At 38.1% G+C, this 25228-nt stretch overlaps 4 protein-coding genes across 7 annotated transcripts; 2 read left to right on the top strand and 2 right to left on the bottom strand.

The window, feature by feature from the left end:
- The first annotated feature begins 3835 nt into the window (after window positions 1-3835).
- Window positions 3836-6022, top strand: LOC111490156 (syntaxin-124). The gene is made up of 2 exons (XM_023138667.1): window positions 3836-4495; window positions 5403-6022. Exons 1-2 carry the CDS (start codon window positions 4017-4019, stop codon window positions 5833-5835), a joined length of 912 nt encoding a protein of 303 aa, XP_022994435.1. The 5' UTR covers window positions 3836-4016; the 3' UTR covers window positions 5836-6022.
- Window positions 6023-9773: 3751 nt separating this feature from the next.
- Window positions 9774-12067, top strand: LOC111490128 (PAP-specific phosphatase HAL2-like). The gene is made up of 3 exons (XM_023138632.1): window positions 9774-10160; window positions 10704-11394; window positions 11600-12067. Exons 1-3 carry the CDS (start codon window positions 9845-9847, stop codon window positions 11901-11903), a joined length of 1311 nt encoding a protein of 436 aa, XP_022994400.1. The 5' UTR covers window positions 9774-9844; the 3' UTR covers window positions 11904-12067.
- Window positions 12068-12404: 337 nt separating this feature from the next.
- Window positions 12405-18946, bottom strand: LOC111490131. Of its 3 annotated transcripts, none has more exons than XM_023138635.1 (15): window positions 18624-18946; window positions 17930-18035; window positions 17700-17807; window positions 16773-16808; window positions 16453-16563; window positions 16231-16314; window positions 16039-16157; window positions 15820-15921; window positions 14781-14897; window positions 14633-14698; window positions 13552-13618; window positions 13412-13465; window positions 13108-13194; window positions 12941-12985; window positions 12405-12856 (listed from the first exon to the last, which is right to left on the bottom strand). In XM_023138635.1, the coding sequence occupies exons 2-15, from the start codon at window positions 17972-17974 to the stop codon at window positions 12680-12682; spliced, it is 1218 nt and encodes a 405-aa protein (XP_022994403.1). In that variant the 5' UTR covers window positions 17975-18035; window positions 18624-18946; the 3' UTR covers window positions 12405-12679. The 3 variants fall into 3 exon arrangements, with proteins under 3 accessions (XP_022994403.1, XP_022994404.1, XP_022994405.1); XM_023138636.1 differs by lacking the exon at window positions 18624-18946 and adding an exon at window positions 18184-18436; XM_023138637.1 differs by lacking the exon at window positions 16453-16563.
- A 2418-nt stretch (window positions 18947-21364) lies between these two features.
- On the bottom strand, window positions 21365-24719 carry LOC111490126. 2 transcript variants are annotated; one of them, XM_023138628.1, is made up of 5 exons: window positions 24295-24715; window positions 23777-23826; window positions 23528-23605; window positions 22218-22767; window positions 21365-22143 (listed from the first exon to the last, which is right to left on the bottom strand). In XM_023138628.1, the coding sequence occupies exons 1-5, from the start codon at window positions 24442-24444 to the stop codon at window positions 21616-21618; spliced, it is 1356 nt and encodes a 451-aa protein (XP_022994396.1). In that variant the 5' UTR covers window positions 24445-24715; the 3' UTR covers window positions 21365-21615. The 2 variants fall into 2 exon arrangements, with proteins under 2 accessions (XP_022994396.1, XP_022994398.1); XM_023138630.1 differs by having other exon boundaries at window positions 21892-22087; window positions 24295-24719.
- Between the last annotated feature and the right edge of the window lie 509 nt (window positions 24720-25228).

The raw sequence follows: 25228 nt of genomic DNA, 5'->3' as shown, positions 1-25228 counted from the left end.
GCGTAACAAACCATTGATTTAGCTTTGAAGTAGAAAGCAACCTAAGAGAAATGTACGGTTTTGATGGCCCAACAAAAGACAAATCTGTCACTTCCCGTCACGGACCACCCCCCTTAACATAACCATCCTTTTGATCAAATCCAAAAAAAAAAAAAAAATAAACAATAGGCAAAGGAGTGTATACACGTTGAGTTGGATTTGTTAGACGAACACAACTCTCTATAATAGTACGATATTGTCCACTTTGAGCATAAGCTCCATAGCTTTGCTTTGGGCTTTTCCAATAGGTCTCATAAAAATGGAGAGAAAGTCTCGTAACAATGGAGATAGTATTCTTTGATTATAGACCGATGATGTGGCACTTTAATCCAACGGAATTGAACTAGGTTGAAATTTATTTTTGAAATTTTAGGTTGGTTGAGTTAGTGACACAAACAGCTCAACTTTTTTTATTATTTGGTTGGATTGTCGGGTTGTTCTTTTTTAAAAATTATTTTTAAAAAAAATTATATTTATCTATAATACATGTTATATTCAAAAGTCACAAACCTATTACTAACCTCTGTCACAAATATAAAATATTCTTTACCTTCGTAATCATCTTAAAATTAGAGTAGAGTTAGATTGTATTGTAATCATATTTTTAGGTGGGTCGAATTGACCTAACCAAAAAAATGTCGACCCAACTCAACAGTTATGGTGTGAGTTGAGTAGTCCCAATCCGTCGGATTCTCAAGTTATATAAACATCTAAAAATAAACGATTACTAAGATGAATAGAGGACATGCAACTTTTCAACTATCAAGAAACGACTAAAATTGCACCGCTTTCAACTACGACTTAAAAATATGTGTTGAGTTATATGACAAACTTGAGGTTGTCCCGACCATCACCATGTGAAGAAGAAGAAGAAGAACTCGTTCGGTGTCGATTTAGATGTCTCGAGTGCTAACGGTAACTTTGTCTCGTTCCAATTATAAAAAGAATTAAAAAAAAAAGCAAAAGAGTTAGTATGGGGATCGTAGGACAACATGTTGGTGGGACTAATGAAACGTATTTGTTGTAAGTTAGCATTGATTTTCTCTCATTTGTGGCCCTTTGCAACATCTGCACATGCCTTCCTAACCCTAATAGCGACCCATATATTCACTCCAAACATGTTCATTCATATTAAAGTTTTCATTTTTTTCAACACCCAAAAACCAAAACTCAAACCCCATTTATTAATTTGTTTGATAAAGCAAAAGGAAAAGGAAATGGGGTTTGTTGGTTTGTTTGGCAACCAATGTTTGATGGGGAGTGCAATAATGTGAAGTGTTAGGCAATTCGTTGAGTGAGGTGAAAGATTTGTGTTGTCTTTCACTTACATAGGAAAACATTTAACGAACCCATATGCACGTATGGATACTCGTCTCATTTAATTGGTATACGTTAAAAACAATGTGAAAAATAATACTAATGCGATCTAAATATAGAACTATCGTATGAACAAACTGTAACAGCCCAACTTCACTGTTATCAAATATTGTCTTTTTTTTGGGTTTTCTCTCTCGGGTTTCCTCTCAAAGTTTTAGCAACGCATCTGCTAGGGAGAGATTTTCACACCCTTGTAAAGAATGTTTCATTCCCATCTCCAACCAATGTGATATCTCACAATTATCGTGAGATCGAGGACGCTGGACACTGAAGGTGGGTGGATTGTGAGATATCTGCTAGAGAGAGATTTTCACAACCTTGTAAAGAATGTTTCACTCCCCTCTCCAACCGATGTGGGATCTCACAATTATCGTGAGATCGAGAACGCTGGACACTAAAGGTGGGTGGATTGTGAGATCTCACGTCGGTTGGAGAGGGGAACACAACATTTTTTTATAAGGGTATGAAAATCTCTCCCTACCATACGCATTTTAAAAACTTTGAAGGGAAGTTCGAAAGGGAAAGCACAAAGAGAACAATATCTACTAGCGGTGAGCTTAGACTATTACAAATGGTAGGTAACAGTGGACTTGAGCTGTTACAGAAAGAGAATATAATACTCTCGTAACCCTAGAAATTATTTCGAGTATAGTCAATTTTGTAAGAAAAGACACCGTCATGGGAGAGAGTGTTAGGTACGAAAAGGGTAGAAAGAGTGATGGGGATGGAACAACCTTTGAGTAGAAAAGAAGTGAAATTGTTAAAAAAATGGGACAAGAGAGAGTTAGAGAACATATGTAAATGTATGGAGTGTGGCTTAGCTTTGAAGATAAAAACTATCTTTTCTTTTTCACACTACCTTGCAAGCCCACCCATTATGTCAAAAATGTACGATTGCATCAAATTCGTCTCGAATATCAACTTTTTATGCAAAGACCCATAACGTATATATAACACAGTCAACTGAGTTGGAATACACGAACTCGTTATCAGTCGAATATCAACTTTTTATACTAAGACCCATAATGTATATATAACACAGTTAACTAAATTGGAATACACGAACTCGTTATCAGTCGAATAGAAAATATTAACATATTCTTTGATATAGAAATGATAGCTACGATTAGTTGAGTTTGACTAAACCATACAGATAAATTTGAAACTTAGCCGAACGAGTAAAATATATATTCTCGACTAAATAATTACAAAAAAAAAAAAAAAAATTAAGTCAAGGGAGCGGTATTTGCGGTTTTCCCTTTAATTACATCTTCACAACCACGTGGATTCTATGGGTACGTGGCCCAAAATAGGACGGTGATGTAGTGGGCCCCCATGACACACGGGTGTGGCCCATTAATTTCTCATGCCGGCCCAATAAAAGCTTAACTACGATTAATATAGTAGTAAACTTTACACGTGAAAAATAATTAATTAGTCGTTGTAGTATAGTGATATGTATTCCCCCATGTTATGCGAGGTTGCCGGGGATCGATTCCCGGCAATGGCGGTTTTTATTTATTTTTATTATTTGCCGGGGGTTTTTATTTATTTTTATTATTTAATATTTCGTCATTCCTTTTAATTTCCCATGCAATAAAGTCAACCATTTAAGCACGACATCCCGAACATCCATCCATTCATCCATTTGGGTACTATTGAGACACTGGCCCTCTCATATCCATGTCATGTCATTTACGGATACTGTACTAGATAGCGGATGTCTGTAGCAACCTCCAACACATGGGCTGGGGCACAACACACTCGTGCCACCCAATACTATCTTTGAATAACCCATTTCAAAGGAAGTTTCCCAGGACACTCGTCTCGGCATGCTCGCCCACACTGTAACACATGTATGTGCCACATGGTAGCTCACTTAAGCCACAAAGTCCAGGAATAGTGGAGAGCTCCATAAACCACCAATAAAAGAATTTTGTATCTTTATTTTTATTTTAAAAAAAATATTGAGTATTAATAATGCTCTATAAATAACGTTACTATTACAGATCAGTCATGCAAATACATATCATGTATCATAATACTTAATTGTCAAGCTTAAATCTTCTCGACCATAACACCCAATTTAACCATATTACCACACATCGACCCGAAGACCGTATCAACATCTATTTCTATATGATATCACCACAATTTGGAAGAGAAAATTTAAAATGTTTGTGTTGATGATATCGTGAAGAATTGATTGGACAAAAATATGAAGGCAATGATGAGTAATTTGAGGGAAAGAAAGGACCAAGTCAAGAGCATGAGGAACAATGGCGCCAAGTGGTTGATATTCCCTCCAATCCTTTCAAACGCTCATCCCTATTGAAATCTCTAATTACACCAATTCCATTCACAAATCTTCTCTAATTTCTCTATACCCATCTTGGGGTGTTGGAACTTCACTTTCTTTTGTTCTTTCTTTTTTTCTGGGTTGTTCCTTCACCCCAAACCCACCCTTTTCTCTTCCTCATTGGACGAAGCCAATCAACCCACAACTTCGTCTAGGGAAAGAAAAGGACACCCATAATCCCCCTTGAAAACCCATTTCGAACAACATTTGAGTGACAAAAACCAAGCAAAAACCAATCAAAATGAATGATTTATTCTCCAATTCCTTCAAAAAATACACTGATCTGAAGCAACAGGCGTTTCTGGACAGCATGGAGCCTGGGAATGAGAGCGTGAATTTGGACAAATTCTTTGAGGAGGTTGAGAATGTTAAGGATGACATGAAACAGGTGGAGAGTTTGTACAAGAAATTGCAGCAGGACAATGAGGAGTGTAAGATTGTGCATAATGCTAAGACTATGAAGGAGCTGAGGTCCAGAATGGAGGGCGATGTGGGTCTGGTTTTAAAGCGTGTGAAAATGATCAAAGGAAAGCTTGAGGCTCTTGAGCGTTCTAATGCTGCTCATCGGAACCTCCCTGGCTGTGGCCCTGGCTCCTCTGCTGATCGTACCAGAACCTCTGTTGTTAGCGGCTTGGGAAAGAAGCTTAAGGATGTTATGGATGATTTTCAAGGGCTTAGAGCTCGAATGAACGCCGAGTACAAAGAAACCGTCGAGCGCAGGTAATTGTCTACAATTTTTATAATGGTTCGATATTGTCCCTTTTGAATATAAGCTCCAGTAGTTTTACTTCTATGGAAATGTATTCCTTCAAATCAATCCATGATCAACCCCTTAATTACCCGACGTGAGATTCCTCTCCCAACAATTATCAACAATCCATGAAGTCTATGGAACCCTCGAACAGTCTGCCCTTAATAGACCTATGGACCTCTTGAACAGCCTCCCCTTAATCGAGCCTCTCGACTCCTTTTCTCTAGAGCCCTCGAATAAAGTACATCATTTGTTCGACACTTAACTACACCTTTGAGACTCACAACTTCTTTGTTCGACATTTGAGGATTTTAGGGCATGACTTTAATATCATGTTAGGAATCACGAATCTTTAAAATGGTATGATATTGTCCACTTTGAACATAAAATGCTCATGACTTTACTTTTGGTTTTTTCAAAAAGCCTCGTACCAATGGAGATATATACATTACTTATAAATCCATGATTAACATCTTAATTAGTGATCATTGGGACTCCTCTCCCAACAATCCTCAACAATCCTCTCATCGAATAAAATACACCATAAAATCTCCCATGAGGCCTATAAAGCCCGCAAATAGTCTCTCCTTAATCAACTTAAGGAGCCCTCAAACAGTCTCCCCTAATCGAGACCCAACTCCTATTCTCTAGAGTCTTCGAACGAAGTATATTCTTTGTTTCCCATTTTGTTCCCCATTTAAGTTACTTTTGACTACACTTTCGAGGCTCACAGCTTTTTTGTTTAGTAATGAGAATTCTATTGACATGGCTAAGTTAAGGACATGTTAAGAATCACAAACATTCACAATGATATGATATTGTTCATTTTGAGCATAGGCTCTCATAGATTTGTTTGCGTTTGTTTGTTGGTAATAGGTACTTCACAGTGACAGGGCAGAAGGCAGACGAAGAGACAATAGAGAATTTGATATCAAGTGGGGAAAGCGAGAGCTTCCTGCAGAAAGCAATTCAAGAACAGGGTAGAGGTCAAATAATGGATACCATTTCAGAGATTCAAGAACGACACGACGCAGTGAAGGAGATCGAGAAGAATCTGCTTGAGCTGCATCAGATATTCTTGGACATGGCAGCACTGGTGGAGGCCCAAGGGCACCAGCTGAATGACATCGAAAGCCATGTGGCTCATGCCAACTCCTTTGTGAGAAGAGGAACAGAGCAACTCCAAGAAGCTCGCGAGTATCAGAAAAGCTCAAGGAAATGGACTTGCTATGCCGTCATATTGGGTATCGTTCTACTCATCATTCTTCTGCTACCAATATTGAATGTGATTTTGCCTCATTTGTTGTAGAAACATTTGTTTGGTTGGTCGGTGTGAGTGAAAGAGGCGTTTTCTGAGGATGGTTTGGTTGGGGGTTTGGTACATAGCTGTAAATGTGTTCATTAGAAATTTTCTTGCAATTGGATCCTCAGCTTTGGATTTGGATGTCTTCTTAGTTGCTGGAAACATGAATGTACAGCCAAACATCAAATACAACAATTTCATCTCTATTTATTTTCATTCATTTTGTATCCATTCAATTCATTATAAAAATAAAGAAATTTCGTATTTCCTCCGCCAACCGATCAAAATTTACCCCGATCATGACAACATTCCTTTAAAGGTTTCTATACCCTTGTAAAGAATGTTTCGTTCTTCTCTCCAACCGATGTGGGATCTTACAATCTACCCCCCTCCCGAGGTCTAGCGTCCTTGATGGCACACTGTCTCATGTCCACCCCATTTGGGGCTCAGCCTCTTCGCTGACACATCGTCCGGTGTCTTGCTCTGATATCATTTGTAACGGTTCCAGCTCACTACTAGCAGATATTGTCCTCTTTGGGTTTTCTCTTTCGAGCTTCTCCTCAAAGATTTTAAAACATGTCTGCTATAGAGAGGTTTCCGCTCTTATAAATAATGTTTCGTTCTCCTCCCTAACTGATGTGAGATCTTACAATCCACCCCCCTTCGAGGTTCAGCGTCCTTGATGGCACACCGCCTCGTGTCCACCCCCTTTGGGGCTCAACCTCCTCGCTGACACATCGCCTTGTGTCTACCTCTGATATCATTTGTAACGATCCAAGCTCACTACTAGCAGATATTGTCCTCTTTGGGTTTTCCCTTTCGAACTTCTCCTCAAAGTTTTTAAAACGTGTCTACTATGGAGAGGTTTCCACACTCTTATAAATAATGTTTCGTTTTTCTCCCTAACCGATATGAGATCTTACAATTCACCTCCCTTCGAGGTCCAGCGTCCTTGATGGCACACCGCCTCATGTCCACCCCCTTTCAGGCTCAACCTCCTCGCTGACACATCGCCCGGTGTTTGGCTTTGATATCATTTATAACGGTCCAAGCTCATTGCTATCAGATATTGTCCTTTTTGAGTTTTCATGTCGGCTATGAAGGAGTTTTCACACCCTTATAAAGAATGTTTGGTTCTCCTCCCCAACCAATGTAGGATCTTGCAACTAATAAGAACAATGAACCGCAACAATAGTGTAGTGACCCTTATTTGTATATACTTATGATCTCCTTCTTAATTAGTCAATATGAAACTCCAACTTATGATACTAAGAAAGTTGCCCTTTTAAAGGGCGTGGATCGTATCATATGAGAAGGTAGGAGGGGATTTAACTTGAATCGATTGGTTGGGTTTAACCCAATTTAGTTTTAGACCAACTCAACCCATAAAGTTTTCATTTATTTGAAAAAAAAAAACTCAATCTAAATAAGTTCATAATCCAACTCAAACGGTCAAATTAAACCGAATTAATCCAATTTTTTTTGATCATTTAATATTTTTAACGCTAACATATATTGTTCGCTTTAACCCGTTACATATCAACCTCACAATTTTAAAACGTGTTTACTAAGGAGGGGTTTCCATACTCTTATAGTGCATGTTACGTACTCGCCTCACGGTTTTAAAACATGTCTATTAGAGAAAGGTTTTCACATCCTTTTAAGGAATATTTTGGTACATCATTCAGTGTCTACTTTATTTCATCGTCTTTTAAATTGAAATAAAACAGTAAAAATATTATGAATTGAAAATATAATTAGATTATTAATCAACACTAAACCAATTAGCTTATGGTGGAAAATTCATATATATAGTCTAATGTGTCTTAATCAATGACATTTAAGTTAATCTAGAGATAATGTTAAAGTCAAAAATGGAGGCTAACTTCCTGTTGATGACATCAACTTTGGACCAATATTCTTACGGGTATAAAATTTGTGAGATCCCACATCGGTTGGAGAGGAGAACGAAACATTTCTTATAAGGGTGGGAAAATCTCTCCTAGCAAATACGTTTTAAAACCGTAAAGCTGACGACGATATATAACAGGCCAAAGCGACAAATATCTGCTGGTGGTGGAAAAACAAAAGAGGTTTGGATTAGATTGTGTCACGTTGAGTTGTGAACTCTATTCGAGTTAGTCTGATTCACCCACTCAGTCCATGTACACCCCTAATGTATATAAAATAATGAAAAGTTACCAAAATTGATACAATTTTTTAGATAAATATGGTCTATTTTCGTGAGGGTATGCATAAGCACACATCATCATGAACACATTGATATCAAGAACAAAAGATAATATTACCAAATGGGACCTAACTCGATCTTTTATTATTGAGAAGTGATGTCGTTCCTATGTAATCCTAAGATGAGCAAAAGCATTAGGCATAAAAATGTAAAGGGAAGCAACAAAGATAAGCTTGCCTTCTTTTTCAATCCATTATTGGTGAGTTTGTCATATCTCATTCATTTCACATGCTTTAACAGACGCGTTTTAAAACTATGAGGCTTACGACGATACATAATGGGTCAAAGCCAACAATATCTACTATAAGTGGATTTAGACTGTTACAAATGGTATCAGAGTCACACACCGAACAATGAGTCAGTGATAACATTGAAACTCCAAAAGGGTAGATTGCGAGATCCAATATCAGTTGGAGAGGGGAATGAAACATTCCTTATAAGGATGTGAAAATCTCTACCTAATAGATGCATTTTAAAACTGTGAAACTGATGACGATATGTAACGGACTAAGCGTAACAAGTCTCCCACTTTATGTTTAACAAAATAACGTCATTATGAGCTCATAATGACTCTTTATTTATTTATTTATTTATTTTTTTGACATACGTAAATGGAAAAAATCTAATTTCAAACTTGATTTTGTTTTTTTGTGTTGGATTTGATGGGAACTTGGGGTTTTCTTTCCCATTTATAAAGTTACCATTAGAATGAAAACATTCTAAGAATTTTAACCATCAATAGTAAATTAATAGACCATTTTAGTTTTTACCCTTTCAAATATTTGTTTGCGAGTAACATCGAAGCTAATCTAATGGCGAACATCTTGCTTAGTGTGAGATTCCACGATGGTTAAAAAGGGGAACAAAACATTTCTTATAACGGTGTGAAAACTTTTCTCTAGTAGATGCATTTTAACATCGAGAGGCTAACTTCGATGCGTAATAGGTCAAAGTAGACAATATCTATTAGCGGTGGACTTGAGCCAGCAAGGATACAGACCCTCACGAGGAGTGGAAGCATTTCTTATAACGATGGGACTGGACCCTCAAAAAAGTGGATTGTAAACATATTGCTATCCAAAGGAGCCGAAATCTATCAACATTGAAAAGTGATGTTCGCCTTATGTAATCGTAAGATAAGCAAAAGCATGAGCATTTTATTGGATTTTGAAAGTGACCCCAAAACCAATCCGGAAGCAATGGAATCTTGTAATGTAAAGATTAGGAAGAGTTTTAAACTCTTAACGAAACTAAGACGTGTATTATGCCGAGATGTTAATCACAAACATGTTTTAGAAGTTTTATTATCGCAGGTGTTCATCAACGATGAAAGTAGCTAAACTTTCTCGAGTTTTGAAGAATGGTTCTGCACTGACCACCTAAAGTGCAAAATAGACTTAGAATCCCTAAATTGATTTGTATTATGTGTCGGGTACGCGAAAATTTGATTAAATGACCTATTTACGACTTTGTTTACAAAAAAGACTCGTTAAGGTAGTAGTTTAAACTTGAAAGGTATGTACACTTATTACATGATAAAGACGTCATTTTCAAGTTAATTTTTAATAATTATATCTAATTGATTATTAATTATTTATCTAATTGAACGAGAGTAGAGAGAGATTTCTCAAACAGGCCCATTCCTAGCCTCTCAGCCTCTCTTGTGAAACTATATATACACTTGCTCCTCTTCCAGCTACCTTCAAGCCCTCCTTCCTTTCCGAGCTTCCCTTTGTTTGAATTCCTCTTCCCCCTCCACTGATTATGCCCTTACATACTGCAAAATTCGCCATTAATGTCCGCCATAGCTTCCATTTGAGCAGAATGAACAGCACTAACATACCCAACTATGCAGACCTCCATAATTCTTCCCCCAAGCTCCCATCTCGCATTTCTTGTACAACATCTAAACAGCTCGGTCCTTTGATTTATGGGTCGGAATCACTTTCTCAAGAACTTCAAATCTCTGTTGGAGCTGTTCAGATGGCTTGCTTTCTTTGTCAGCGAGTTCAGAGCAACTTGCTCAACAACAACGCCCATATTCAAGCCAAGGATGACCACTCCCCTGTTACTGTCGCTGGTAATTCGTTTGGGTTTTCTTCTTTTCGCATAACGGTTAGATTGTTGAAAAGGAGTGACAGGTTGGTACGAAGCCTTTTGAAAAAACCAAAACTAAAGCTACGAGAGTTTATATTCAAAGTGAACAATATCATACATAGAGAGTCATGATTCTTAACATAGTATTAGAGTCATGCCCTTAACTTAGTCATGTCAATAGAATCTTCAAATGTCGAACAAAGGGTGTACTTTGTTCGAAGACTCTAAAGAAAGAGTCAAGCCTCGATTAAGAGGAGGCTGTTCGAGGAGTTTCATAGGTCTTAGGGGAGGCTCTATAGTATACTTTGTTTAAGGGGAGGATGGTTGAGGATCGTTGGGAGGGAGTCCCACATTGGCTAATTTAGGTAATGATCATGGGTTTATAATCAAGGAATAGTATCTCCATTGGTACGAAGCTTTTTGTGGGAAGCCCAAAGCAAAATCACGAGAGCTTATGCTCAAAGTGGATAATATCTGTTTGTTTGTTAGTTCATTTCAGACATAGTTGTCGGTTTCTTGCTTTCAGATTGGAGCGTTCAGGCAATTATCAGCTGGGTTCTATCCAAATCTTTTGGGAGTAAAAACGTGTCAATTGTTGCTGAAGAAGATGTCCAGACTCTTTCCAAGCCTGATGCAGGCCAACTCTTGGAATGTGTAGTGGAAACCGTAAATGAGTGTCTTTCTGAAGCCCATCGCTTTGGATTGGAACGTCCAGAAAGAACCCTCTCTACTTCTGAGGTTCTTGAAGCCATCGCCCAATGCAGCCACTCATCTGATGGATCAACTGCAAGATTTTGGACCCTTGACCCTGTGGATGGCACGTTGGGGTTCATACGAGGCGATCAATATGCTGTAGCTCTAGCCTTGATAGAAGATGGAGAGGTGGTGCTGGGTGTCCTGGGATGTCCAAATTACCCAATGAGAAGAGAATGGCTATGCTACCATCCTCGTTACCATCGGATCATATCGAAGCTATCAGCTGCAACATCGGAGTGTTGGGACAAAGGCTGCGTGGTTTATGCTCAAAAGGGTAGCGGTGTAGCGTGGATGCAGCCATTAGTTCGTGCAAATAAGAGCTTAGTATGGCCAAACTATGCTATACCAATTCAACTGTCTTCCGTTGACGATCCAGCTATAGCGACGTTTTGCGAGCCAGTTGAGAAAGCAAATTCGAGCCATTCATTCACAGCAGGACTTGCTCATAGCATCGGACTTAGGTACAGAGCTTTTCTTGTATTCTATTTGTTAGGAACTACGAATCTCCACAATGGTATGATATTGTCTACTTTGAGTATAAGCTTTCGTGGCTTTGTTTTGGGTTTCCCCAAAAGGCCTCGTACCAATGGATATGTATTATTTACTTATACACCCATAATCGTCCCCTGTTTTTGAAGACCATATGATTATGATGTTTGGCTGTAGAAACCAACCATTGAGAGTGTACAGCATGGCGAAGTATGCAACCATAGCTCGTGGTGATGCTGAAATCTTCATGAAGTTTGCCAAGGCTGGTTACAAGGAGAAGATATGGGAACATGCAGCCGGTGTGGTTATCATACAAGAAGCTGGTGGTGTTGTCACGGATGCAAGAGGTCGTCCGCTCAACTTCTCGAATGGTATGTATTTGGAACGTCTCGATCGAGGAGTCATTGCTTGCTCTGGAGCTAACCTGCATGATAAGATAATCAGAGCTATTGACGCTAGCTGGAGTTCGTCTTGTCTATGATATCATGGCTTCATTATATGATATCATGACTTCCATCTTTGGACACTTTTCAATAAATCTCTCCTAGGACTTCCATGGAAGCTGCCGTATAGGCTTGTACTTGTAAAATCGTGCTCATGTCTATAGTTTGAATGAAGCCTCTTCATCTTTTAAACTTTTTCTAAGGAAACTTTGCAAAGGGTCCATAAACTCGAGTTGTTATTACACATCCTTTCATTTTAATCGTTGAATTTAAACCCAAATGCACAAACCAGGAATAAAATTGTAACCGCCTAAACCCACCGTTAACCGATAGTCTTCTTAAAACGTGTCTATTAAGGAGAGATTTCCACACCCTCGTAAAAAAATGTTTCATTCTCTTCTTCAACTGATGTGAGATCTCGAGAAATTTTCACAATCTTATAAAGAATGTTTCATTCTCATCTCCAACCGACGTAGGATCTCAAGGTAAACTTTCGTTGACATGTCAGACGTTTCCATCCCTTATACTACAAAAATTGATGAAATAATAAATACTTGAATAAGATGGCGAATCACTAGTAGTGCCAACAGGAGTATAACACAATTGACAACACTCGAGAAAGAGCAATGGGTAGTTAGAAAGAAGCCAGTTGATTGTATATATCATGTCAAAAGCAGAACAGTTGGCATTAGGGATAAGAAGAACAATACCATTAGTTACAAATTTCTTTCTTTTCTTCTTTCTGCTAGGGGGGAGGAGGAAGTGACAACCCCCATGTTGATGAATCTCTGCTAGGATGCTTGCTTGCTAGATACTAAACAAAGTGGCGGTGGTGGCGGCGGTTGCGGTGGTGGTTTCTTTGTGTCCTCCGTCTTTGGTCACTTTTCAATGATTGTTCTTTAAACGGATCGACCCAATTCTCGTCTTCAGATACTGCTTTGTTCCATCGATCCTTGAAGATCTGAAGTTCCCATGTCGATTGCTTTCTTATCTGCTCATGTTCATATCAGAACTCATTATGATATTGGAACTGATAATGAGAAGGAAACCATGTAATTAACTTCAGATTTCTAACCTCGGCTCGAACATCGTCGCCGGTTGGTATGGAGTGGCTATGTTTCTGAGTAAAAATAGCAAGAGATTTAGAATTTATGGTTACATTTGAGTACTCTGCAGATTTTCAAGAAAACTTGGACAGTAAAATTAAGCATATCGAGAACGGTCCCGATCATATGAAATTACCTTGCTTTCACCATCACCCAAAGTCTGTATGCCCTTATGAATAACATACTGGCTATCAATTACTCCCACGTTCTGTGTCCGATCGCCCTGCAGAACAAGTTAACAAATTTCGAAAGGGAAGATGAGAATAACAGGAGGAGAGTGATTTCTTAGCTGCCCTGTTTCAATTTAAGCTGTGTCAATCTCTCGAGATACTGGAGCAGTGATATGGACATGATGGGTGGCATGGGTGTGAGGGGTGTGAGGGGTGTGAGGGGTGTGAGGGGTGTGCTAGTTCAGGGACACATGAACAAGAAAGCCTTACCTGTGAACAATAGCCAAGTTTCATATCCATTCCCCATCCATGGACTAGATCATTCTGGATAAACAAAATAACATGTTAGAATGAAACTGGGGTGGTTAGGGAGGGGAAGCTCAATTGTTGATCTAGATTAAAGAAACTACCTGTATAAGATGCCAAGTACAATGCCAAGCCGTTCTCGAGAATACAGGAGCCATACCTTCTACAAATCTAGAAACGGGAATATTTCAAATTTTAGTTTATCTACCCATACAGATAGGAAACCGAGACGAAAGATGTAACAATCCAAGTCCACTGCTAACAGATATTGTCAACTTTGGCTCGTTACGTATTGTCATCTCACGGTTTTAAAATGTTTCTACTAAACAGAGGTTTCCACACCCTTATAAGGAATGTTTTGTTCCCTTCTTCAAAGGATGTTGGATCTCACAATCCACCCTCTTGAAGCCCAGCATCCTCACTGGCACACCGCTCGGTGTCTAGCTTTGAAACCATTGTAACAACTCAAATCCACGCTAGCAGATATTGTCTGTTTTAGCTCATTACGTATCATTGTCTCACGATTTTAAAATGCGTCTACTAGAAAGAGGTTTCCACACCCTTACAAAGAATGCTTCGTTTCCTTCTCCAACCGATGTGGGATTTTCACAATCCACCCCCATTGGAGGCTTAGCGTCCTTGTTGGCACACCACCCAGTGTCTAACTCTGATACCATTGTAACAGCCCAAGCCCACCGTTAATAGATATTGTCCGCTTTGACTCGTTACGTATCATCGTCAGCCTCACGATTTTAAAACGCATCTACTAGGGAGAGGTTTCCATACCCTTATAAGGAATACTTCGTTTCCTTCTCCAACCGACGTGGGATTTCACAATCCATCCCCCTTGGAGGCCCAGCGTCCTCGTTGGCACACCATCTAGTGTCTAGCTCTGATACCATTATAACAACCCAATTCCACCACTAGGGAGAGGTTTCCACACCCTTATAAGGAATGTTTTGTTCTCTTCTCCAACTGAGGTCGGATCTCACAAAATAAGAGATACTAATCTTGCTTGCATTTATATTTGATGAATCAAACCGAGATATTACTTTAAGTTTTTGTTCGACGTGTCCGAATGTTTTTTAAAATACATAGTAGAAAAGTAATGTGATTTGTTTTATTATAATAGACGAAATAAATAGCATTTGCGAGAAAACGTAAGTGCATCCAACAATCACTTACCCAACGCAAGGTGGCTGCTCACTGTGATGTGAACATTTCGTATGGCCTTTACGACCAAAAACTCGTCTGCACGGACTACTAAACGTTAGATAAGAATTTATGTGGATTACGTATGCTTCATAGAGTTCTGTTAAACCATTCCTTTTACCTGTGCATCTTCTTTGCTCGAGAACGAAGAGTAATTCTATGATGTATGTCAGTCGAATTCGGGTCCAATGCAGGCTGAGATATTTCTAGCCCTTCAGACTTCACAATTTCCAGGTAACTGAAATTTATCAAATGAGATGTTTCATCCTAATGTGAGGGTCTGATGCAGTTAGCAATTGTTTAGTAAGGTTAGGTGGTTGCAGATAGGTTAGGTGTGTGTACATGGTTGATATGTGCCTGGGTAATGAGAAAGGTCAAACATTAATATTTTCCATAAATTTTAATCGGGACAACTTGAAACGATACTACAATGTTGTAACCGCTCAAGCCCACCGTTAGCAAACATTGTCCGCTTTGGCCCGTTACATATCGCCGTCAACCTCACGGTTTTAAAACGCGTTTACTAGGGAGAGGTTTCCACACCCTTATAGAGCATGTTTCGTTCCCTTCTCCAACCGATGTGAGATCTTACAATCCACCCCCCTTGGGGCCCAACGGCCTCGCTGGCACACTATTCGGTGTCTGGCTCTAATATCATTTGCAACAGCTCAAGCCCACCACTAGCAGATATTCTCCACTTTGGCCTATTAAGTATCGCCGTCAGCCTCACGGGTTTAAAAAGCGTCTACTAAGGAGAGATTTCCACACCCTTATAAGGAATGTTTCATTCCCCTCTCCAACCTATGTGGGATCTCACAATCCACCCTCTTGGGGCCCAGCATCCACGCTAGCACACTGCTCGGTGTCTAGTTTCGATACCATTTGTAACAGCCCAAGTCCACCGCTAACAGATATTGTCCGTTTTGGCTTGTTACGTATTGTCTTCAGCCTCACATTTATAAAACGCATCTACTAGGGAGAGATTTCCACACCCTTATAAGGAATGTTTCGTTCCCCTCTCCAGCCAATGTGGGATCTCATAAATGTGATGAAGCCAAAGAAAGATCAAGTTACGAGGGAAAGAACGATTCAAATAACAGGGAGAGTATTGATGATTTCATGATAAGAACCTTTAAAGATAAACGAGTTTATTTCTATACCTTCTTGGATTGAAATTTGTGACCCCCAAATCTTCATCCCAAAGAAATATGTAATCATAAACGGCCACAACTGCCGGTGGCAAAAAGCGCTTTGCATACCACCTGAAGAGAAACAAAAGACGAGAAACCATTAAAATCAAGCAGCAGCCGTTCTAAGTCCATACACGATTGGCGATTTCTTAGTCATAGAGGGGCAAAATGCAGAGGAGTCGAACATACCACTTCGTTTGGTTTCGAGCAGCTATATGTATAGCATCGTTACTCCAGTCAAGATCCCACCATCCATCGACATTGCCATCATAATGAAAGAGTATAATAGTAAAGTTCTCTGGAATAAACTGGAATGAATGGAGTTAGATACAGAATAACTCCAATGAATATGATTAATATCAAATGATAGCAAGATCATACTTTCTGTACAATAGAATCAACATTATCCTTTTGTTTAATGCCAACTGGAATTGCGAGCAAATTACGTTTGCTGTAATCATCAGCCTGAAATTTATACGAGCATGACATGAACTACTAGAATACATTGTAGTATAAGCCTTACAAAACAAAATAGCGATAGAACTCAACCTAGAACACATTGTAGTATAAGCCTTACGAAACAAAATAGCAATAGAACTCAACCTGTAACCTCGAACTACTAGTTCCCCATAGAGGTCTCAACTCCAGATCTGATCTAGCTTCTACTATGCCACGAGGCAATTCATTCAAGGTTCTAGACTCCTCTATGAAGTCCTAAAAGTGCATTTACAAGAATTGGTGAAGATGGTGAGAATTTATTTTCAATGCTCCTTATTCAAGCATGTAGATGCAGCAAGAAAGTTTCTTGACTACTTAATAAAATTTAAATACTTATGATAACAGGATTTTTAACATGGGCAGGAACGGGAGGCAGGGAGGGAACCGATATCGTCAAACATGGGCAGGAATGACAGGATTTTTACCTTTGCGTTCTCGAAGGGCTGCAAGATTGTTTCAATCTGTAGAGGGAAAAAGAGTTAAGTATAGCTTGAACTTATAGACCAAACTGGATGAGTATCTGTGTATGATCTATTCACTACAGATGAGAACCTCAAAGGTGAAATCTTAACAGTGTATGATCAAATAGACATTTTCCTCAAGGCTTCTAAAACGCGTATGTTAGGAAGAGGTTTCCACACCTTTATAAAGAATGTTTTGTTCCCCTCTCTAACCGATATGAGATCTCACAATCCACCTCCTTTAGGGCCCAATGTCCTCGCTAGCACTTGTTCCCCTCTCCAATCGATGTGGGACTCCCCAATCCACCCCCTTCGGGGTCCAGCATCCTCGCTGGCACACCGCCTCATGTCCACCCCCCTTTGGGGCTCAGTCTCCTCGCTGGCACATCGCCAGGTGTCTTGCTCTATACTATTTGTAACAGCCCAAGGCCACCACTACCAAATATTGTTCTCTTTGGGTTTTCCCTTCCGGACTTCCGCTCAAGGTTTTTAAAACACGTTTGCTAGGGAGAGGTTTCCACACCCTTATAAAGAATGTTTTGTTCCCCTCTCTAACCGATATGGGATCTCACAATCCACACCCCTTCGGGCCCAGTGTCCTCGCTGACACTAATTCCCCTCTCCAATCGATGTGGGAGCCCTATCTCCAATTGCCCGGTGTCTGGCTCTATACCACCCAAACCCATCACTAGCAAATATTATTCTCTTAGGGTTTCCCTTTCCGGGCTTACCCTCAAGATTTTTAAAAAGCGTCTACTAACGAGAGGTTTCCACACCCTTATAAATAATGTTTTGTTCTCCTCTCCAATTGATATAGGATCTCGCAAAAAATATCAGATTTCAGCTGTTCCAAACAAACATAAAATTCCCATACAATGAAAACAACCTTACCTTTGTCTGATAATATTGGTAATTTGTAGTTCTGTATACAATGAACAGCATTACAGTACAAATAACACCCATAAATGGAAGCTGCTTCATTTTGAAGCCGTATTTGCCCTACACAACCATCGTACACTTAGGATACTCGAGCATAGGCAGAACGGGTACATCTTATTCGAAAAGTTCAAATCATAGTTCCACTAAACCTAAAACCTAATAGCAAAAAGTAATGAACAAACCCCATCAGAAGGTTGATTCCTATCCTTTTTCTGAACATGGCCCATGATTTATGTGGCTTCATAGACATCAAGCCCTCCTATATTGAGCTCATAGAGGTCACCATAACTACACAAACAAGATGAAATCACATCATTAGTAACCAAAGCAAAAGCAATCCAATCAACAGAAGCTTAACAAGCTTAAGAACAATAATTTGTTATATAAAAGGAAACCCCAACACAAATCCAAGACTAAATGTAAAATGGTTGGTCACATGATCATGGACAGCTGAGATAAGAATGAAACAAAGCAAGAGAAGCTTGCACGCAGCAACTCCCCTGTCCTCTTCGGATGCAGAATGCACAGACTTGAGTGATGGAATGAAAACCTCGTGATACGTAACGGCCGGCCTAAAGTAGACAATATGTGCTATCCATCTCATGATAATACCCACAATTCATTTAAGATGCTAATCTATGAGGATTAGAAGAAAGAAACCACAAGATCCAAATTCCCAAATCAAAGACGAAGCAAGCTTCAGAAAATGGGAAGATTAAGGCATGCTTTAGGCTAAAATCTCAAAGTTGTTCCCCATTTCGAAACCCAAACTTACGAACAGACCATACAATGCAAGGGGGCCCGACCCCAGGTCCAAAAATGGGCGGTGGGGCCAGATCTTTGCATACAAAATCGACCCAAGAACTACAAATTTACCTTCAAGATTCCCAGTTACAGAGAGCTGTAGAAGTCCAGCTGAAACGCGAAATACAAAGAACAGAGATCCTTGGCTAAACCCAGTAAAGGGTCACGCCCCAGTGGATCAAAAACAGTGAAGAATCACAGAAAACATGAAAAGGGGGAAAAGAAAGGGGTCGATGAGCAAAAAAATGAAAACGACGGAGAAACAGAGCAAGAGAAAGAGAGAGCGAGAAAAGGGTGAAAGCAATGGAGTGAGTCAAGAACGAAATAGAAGGAAGCGCCACGTTTTAAGGGAAGCAAAAACACTTTCCCATTTGGCATCTTAGCTTCTCTTCTCTGCATGTCCTTCCATTTTTTCCCCCTTGCTTCTTCTTCTCTTAATTTTGTGATCACATTTCAAACCCAGTTTGGTAATCGAACTTTACCTATCAAGATTTTGCATCAACATCAACATCAACCCAAAAAGTTTCGCAATTAGTACCATATTATCCCTTTTCAGTATAGATTTACGCACTTTTCGGTTTAGTTTCGACTTCAAATAAAGATTGTATTCTTTACTAATAAATTCATGATCAACCCTTTAATTAGCCGATATGGGATTCCTCTCACGTGTCAGTGTACAACTAAAGAAAGAAGAGAACAAACAGCAAACTCAAAATCCAAACTCAAACAAAAATGGGTTTTCATTAATCAAACCATTGGAAATCAACTTAATATTATTAAGAGCTAAAAATAAAGCATTTAAATGAGAACAAGAAATTTATTTCAGTAGATATCAGGTAACTTCATTCACTAATAGTGATTGCTCAATGCTATAAATTCATTGTATATGATATCTCCACTCACCTGTTTCAATAGAAACAATTTGAATCAAATTATTCGAGAATATTAGAAAATGAATTACTATAATTAATATTTTTAATTCCTAAATATCACTACCACCACCTCCGTCATTGCGACTTTCATGTGTAATGTCCTTTTTTCTTCCATTTATTGCCTCTGCCACTCATCAAAACCATTTAATATTTATTCCTTAATAATAAAAATAATTTAAAACCTTTTTTTTATTTCAAAAAAACTTTTTTTAATATAATATAAGGAGGAAACTGTTAATACCAAATTTCAGAAAATATTTATATATGTTCAAAACGAAATTAACATCCTTACGCTTTTAGAAATTTTTTTAAAAAAATTCAGAGATTTATCTATAAGATGTAAATCGACAATTTTCTTCGATAATAAAAATTATTTTTATAAAAATTAAAAGTGTTAATACTACTTTTAAAATTTCATTAGTATTTTTTTAATGTTTGATTTTTTTATAAAAAAAATAAAAATATTATTATTTATAAAAGTTAGGGATTTTTTAAATCGAGATAATAATAATAATACACAATAAAGGCAATAAAAACAATTAAAATAAAATATAATTCGTAGGTAATTATTTGAATAAGCCGAAGAGCAACCTTGATTATGATGCTAATTATTTGAATTAGAGGAATATTATTAATAATATTAAAATGTAAACCTCGTATGCATGTCACGTGTGCGAATCTTGGACCTGACATCTGTCAGAAAATCGTAGCCGTACATCTTTTAACTGTCATGCAGGTATCGCACTAGATGGCGTTAAATTATTGAAATTATAAAATATTAGGAATTAGTTAATATTTATATTTGGATGGTAAATAATTTAAAAAAGAAAAGTGTAGGACAGGAAATGCAAGTGTCGAGAGCGTGGACCTGGGCTGGTGGGGTCATGTGGTACACGTGTCAATCATGCATGGAATTTACTGTTATTATTATTATTATTATCACTTTTTGAGTTATAGCTAATTATTCCCTTCATTTAAGTATTTAAATGGACTCAATTAATAAAATTATTATTTTTATTAATTTTTTAAGTATAGAAGTTTAAATTTTTTTAGAAAGTATAAAAGAAGTTTAAAAATATGATTTTAAAAAAGGTCGCCCGACTCTAGTACCATTTGTAACGTTTCAAAAGTCCACCGGTAACAAATAGTATCCAATAATTATGGGATCTCACAATTCACTTCTTTGAAGGCCAGTATTGCTGGCAACCGCCCAATGTCGAGCTTTGATACTATTTGTAATGCTCAAAAAGCCTACTGCTAACAAATATTGTCATTTGTAATGTCTCAAAAGCCTATCAGGAACATATATTATCCAACAATTACAAAAGCCTATCAGGAACATATATTATAGGATCTCACAGTTCACTTCCTTGAGGGCCAGCATTGCTGGCAACCGCCCAATCGAGCTCTGATACCATTATCGAGCTCTGATACCATTTGTAATGCTCTAAAAGCCCATTGCTAACAAATATTGTAGCCCGTTACATATTATCGTCATCCTCGCTAGCAACCGCCTAATGTCGGGCTCTGATACCATTTGTCCAAAAGCTCACTGCTAACAATATTGTCCGTGTTAGCCCATTACATATCATCGTCATGCTCGCTAGCAACAGCCCAATGTCGAGCTCTAATACCATTTGTAATGTCCCAAAGCCCACCGCTAATAAATATTGTCTACGTTGGCTCGTTACATATCGCCATCAACCTCATGAGTCATTTAAAGAAGTTTCCACCCACCAATGTGAAATCTTTTTTTATAGGCTAAATTTTAATTTCTTTTAGGCATTGAAAAGGCATCAAAAGTTGTTGACTATTCAAAGGGATAATTATGAACAAATTCCATATACAAAGGCAGATATCATCAAATAAAACAAAAGCTACTTCAGTTATTCTAAATTTTGCATCACTAAAATGAGTTTCATGTTCTTCATCAAACGAAACACATTCCATTTGCTTTTTTAGAAACAGATAAACTCAAAATATAAATCATTCCAAGCTAACCAAATGACACAATGAGTACTCCTCCATTTCACTCGCATTATCTTTCTAAAGCCTAAAGCTACCTGGTTTACAATCAACTTACAAGTTCTAGCTCAGAATCTACAACAGCAAACTTCAAAATTTCTTACCATTTACTTCGTTCTCCCTCGTTTTCTTCCCCGAACGCCCGTTGCTGCAGACTGTTCACTTTTCGACGTCCCAACAACACTCTTTCTCGTCCCACGAGGCTCTCTCTTTACTGTCGAAGCCGAAGTTTCTGTCTTCGCTAATCCCACTGAGGAATGAGAATTAGCATTGCTTCTTCTCCTTCTATTCCCACTAGGAGTTTTGGCATCCCCTGGATTGACTTCTTTTCTAGATTCCTTACGTTTCGCAGGCTGCAACCGATGTGGTTTTGCCATCTGATCACGGGTTTGTGTTCTTTTTTCGTGGGAGTTTTTGAAAAGCTTCTGAAATGTACTCGTAATGAGGCGTCTGAGAAGCACTGCAGACCGATGCTCCCTCGTGTTCGGCAAGTAGAAAACGAGGGCGTTGTTAGCAAGCAACAGCAGGTCTCTGTATAGCTCCTTTTGCGTTGTTATGTAATGACTTGCAACTCTTGACCTTATTGTTTCAATATCCAAATGTTGCCGTATTAGTTTCTTATATCTTCCTCTCTTCTGTTGCATATTCACATGGTCATCAGCAATGAACACAATTAAATGAAAGGAAGAGCATCTTTGTTGCATTGTACCTGACTATCGAGGCGTCGACGAAATACCAAGGCACTTTTGTTCTCAGCAACAGCATTAAAAGCAGCCATTAGAACATCAACATCGACTCCGTCCATGGTTGAGCTTCTGCTAGCTTCATTTGCATCAGAAGATTCACGTGGCTCAAACGAGTTGCAGCACGAGTTATCTTTAGAATGAGAAACAGTTGAAGGGTTAGCTGATTCAGACAAGTTATTTTCACCGGTACTTCCTTCCTTAACATCCCTACTACTACTACAATCCTTCCTCTTTCTCTTCCCTCTTGATCTCTTCTTCACTGTTCCTACTTTGCCCCATTCGAGACACCGTAACTGCGACGCTTCCGGCTTAATCTCCGTCTCATCAGCCAAAAACGGAGCTGACCGACATTCGACCGAGCTGCACGTTCGGTTTTCCTGTGTAAAGCTACCAGCAGATAGCTCATTTGTTGGTTTATGAACAACTCCCCAAGACTCTGATCTATCAGAGCTATTGACAAGAGACTTGTCTCCACTCCTAGACTTAAGAGCCTCAAGCTTTGATTCCAATGACCTGAAATCTATTCAACCTTATTAGTTACTATAGAACTGAAGCACACCGCTCGTAGATATTGTCTACTTAGGCCCGTTACGTATCGCCGTCAACCTCATCGTTTTAAAACGCGTCTACTAGGGAGAGGTTTCCACACCCTTATAAGAAATGCTTCGTTCCCCTCTCCAACTCCAACCGAGGTAGGATCTCACAATCCACCCTCCCTTGGGGGCCCAAGGTTCTCGCTGGGAATGCTTATAAGGAATACTTCGTTCCCCTTTCCAACCGATCTAGGATCTCACAATCTACTCCCTTGGAGGCCTAGCAACCTCGCTGGCACAATGCTCAGTGTCTGACTTTGATACTATTTCTAATAGCTCAAACCCACCGCCAACGGATATTGTCTATTTTGGCCCGTATAACCGTCAGCCTCATGGTTTTAAAATGTTGTCTACTAGGAAGAGGTTTCTACACCTTATAAGGAATGTTTAGTTCTCAACTCCAACCAATTTAGGATCTCACAATCCACCCCTTGGGGAGCCAGCATCCTCGCTAACACACCACTCAGTGTCTAACTCTAATAGTATTTGTAACAGTCCAAGCTTACCACAAGTAGATATTGTCCACATATCCATCAGCCTAACGGTTTCAAAACGCGTTACTAGGAAGAGGTTTCAACACCCTTATAAGGAATGCTTCGTTCCTCTCTCCAGCCGATATAGGATCTCACAGTTTCAAATCAAAACATTAGCCTTTATGAGCAACAAAACATAATACTGACCCTATTGAGTCTTCAGAGTGCTCGAGAGCTCGTCTTAGCTCCACGATTCGTTGCCGCCGAAGCTCCTCATACCAAGCTCTATTAATGATATACCCAACAAACAACTTATATTTCAGATTCCAAACACATAATTTTGAGAATCTTTTATAATTTATTCTCCAAAAATAGTTCTGAAAATTTGTAAAGATATAAAAACTTTTTTCTTTCAGAAGTATTTTAATCGAAAGTTATTCCAAACTTTGCCCATACTTGCATCCAACAAAACGTTTCTGCAAATCTTCATATTTGGCTTTACAAACCTGCAAATATGAACATACCAATTTTTTAAAAATTATTTATAAACTTCCATTATATATATATATATATATATATATATATATATATATATATATATTATAGTTTGATTAAGTTTTTATCAAATTTCTACCATTAAATTTATATTAAATAAATACACTGTTCAAATGGTTGAATTGAACAGGTCAACGCATTTATCCCAAAATAACAAGATTTTTATTTATTTTTTTGTTAAGGAATAAAATAATAACAGAAACGAACACGAGAGGAATCAGAGTACATCCTTTTTTTTCGATAATCAAATATCTTTAATTTTCTTTTTAAATTTTAATTTTTAATTATTAAATTTATTGAATAAATTAGCTGAAATTTGCGAGGAAAATTACACAATTTCTTCGTGTTATTTGTTTAAAATAATTAAGGCAAAAAAAAAAAAAAAAAAAAAAAAAAAAAAAAAAAAAGATTGCAGTTACCTCGGGAGTATAGGCGCACGGACGAACAATCCGTGCCCGGAGCTCCGCCGCGACGAGGTTCCAGTCAGTGGTTCCGTGGCGGAGTATGGCTCCTCCTAATAAAAGTTCTTCCCATGTATCCCACCGCTTTTGTATCGCCTCCGCTCCCATATTTCTCTCAGAAGCGCCGACGAACGAATTCGCTCCGTATTAGTCACCGGAACCCTAGCTGGTCTTCAAAATAAAGCGAAAAGCGGTTTAAGGGAGAGGTATTGAAGGAGGAAGATGGTTTTCCGGTGTGCGAATTAGCGGATTTGGAAGGGCGAGGACGGTGATGGGTAGGTTGAGGGTTCAGTTCATCTCTTTTTTTTATTTGGTAAACAAAAATTGGTTATTTGTGAATAAAGGATTTTGGGGTTTTATTGGTGATCGCGAGAATTGGGGTTTCTCGTTGCTTTTAATAGGGGTTTGAAGAGCAAAATAAATAAATAAATAAATAAATACCTAAATTCAAAACAAATAATTTAATCTTTTAAAAAAAATTCATAGTATTTAATTTTTCCATTAAAAAACATATTTATTTGAAATATATATATATAGATATCAATAGATTAATTGATAATACTACCATATTTTTTAAAAATAGTTTTTAACATTTTTATAAAGTTTAATGTGGTTAATGATACCTAAGTATTTTTTAAAACTTTTTTTAAAAAAATGGATAGGTATTAGTGAAATTTTTTAAAATTTTAATAGTATTTTTAAATACTATTGAAAGATCATAGATTTTTTTAAATAAAAAAAAATTAAAGGTTTCCATACAAAAAAAACTAACCATAAATGTATTTTTTTTATTTTTTAAATTTAAATATATTTTTGACATAATATAGTAAGAATTGAATATATTTTGGATTATTTTAACTTTCCATTTAAGATGAGGATTATCCTTTCTCAC

This window comes from Cucurbita maxima, unplaced genomic scaffold, assembly GCF_002738345.1.
Source record: "Cucurbita maxima cultivar Rimu unplaced genomic scaffold, Cmax_1.0 Cma_Scf00015, whole genome shotgun sequence".
In the NCBI taxonomy this organism is placed as follows: domain Eukaryota; kingdom Viridiplantae; phylum Streptophyta; class Magnoliopsida; order Cucurbitales; family Cucurbitaceae; genus Cucurbita; species Cucurbita maxima.
Note: the sequence above shows the minus strand (reverse complement) of the source record. Positions and strands in the feature narration are given on the sequence as shown.

Excerpts from the sequence above, each read along its gene's own strand:
- LOC111490128 (XM_023138632.1), top strand. The coding sequence starts at position 9,845 with ATGCCCTTACATACTGCAAAATTCGCCATTAATGTCCGCCATAGCTTC. Across the intron at positions 10,161-10,703 it reads CTCCCCTGTTACTGTCGCTG|ATTGGAGCGTTCAGGCAATT; the intron begins GTAATTCGTTTG and ends TCTTGCTTTCAG. Across the intron at positions 11,395-11,599 it reads GCTCATAGCATCGGACTTAG|AAACCAACCATTGAGAGTGT; the intron begins GTACAGAGCTTT and ends GTTTGGCTGTAG.
- LOC111490131 (XM_023138635.1), bottom strand. The coding sequence starts at position 17,974 with ATGGGCCATGTTCAGAAAAAGGATAGGAATCAACCTTCTGATGGG. Across the intron at positions 14,898-15,819 it reads ACAAATTTCAATCCAAGAAG|TTACCTGGAAATTGTGAAGT; the intron begins GTATAGAAATAA and ends GATAAATTTCAG. Across the intron at positions 13,466-13,551 it reads GTACTTGGCATCTTATACAG|AATGATCTAGTCCATGGATG; the intron begins GTAGTTTCTTTA and ends TTGTTTATCCAG.
- LOC111490126 (XM_023138628.1), bottom strand. The coding sequence starts at position 24,444 with ATGGGAGCGGAGGCGATACAAAAGCGGTGGGATACATGGGAAGAACTT. Across the intron at positions 23,827-24,294 it reads CGTGCGCCTATACTCCCGAG|GTTTGTAAAGCCAAATATGA; the intron begins GTAACTGCAATC and ends TCATATTTGCAG. Across the intron at positions 23,606-23,776 it reads AAACGTTTTGTTGGATGCAA|AGCTTGGTATGAGGAGCTTC; the intron begins GTATGGGCAAAG and ends TATCATTAATAG.
- LOC111490156 (XM_023138667.1), top strand. The coding sequence starts at position 4,017 with ATGAATGATTTATTCTCCAATTCCTTCAAAAAATACACTGATCTGAAG. Across the intron at positions 4,496-5,402 it reads AAAGAAACCGTCGAGCGCAG|GTACTTCACAGTGACAGGGC; the intron begins GTAATTGTCTAC and ends TGTTGGTAATAG.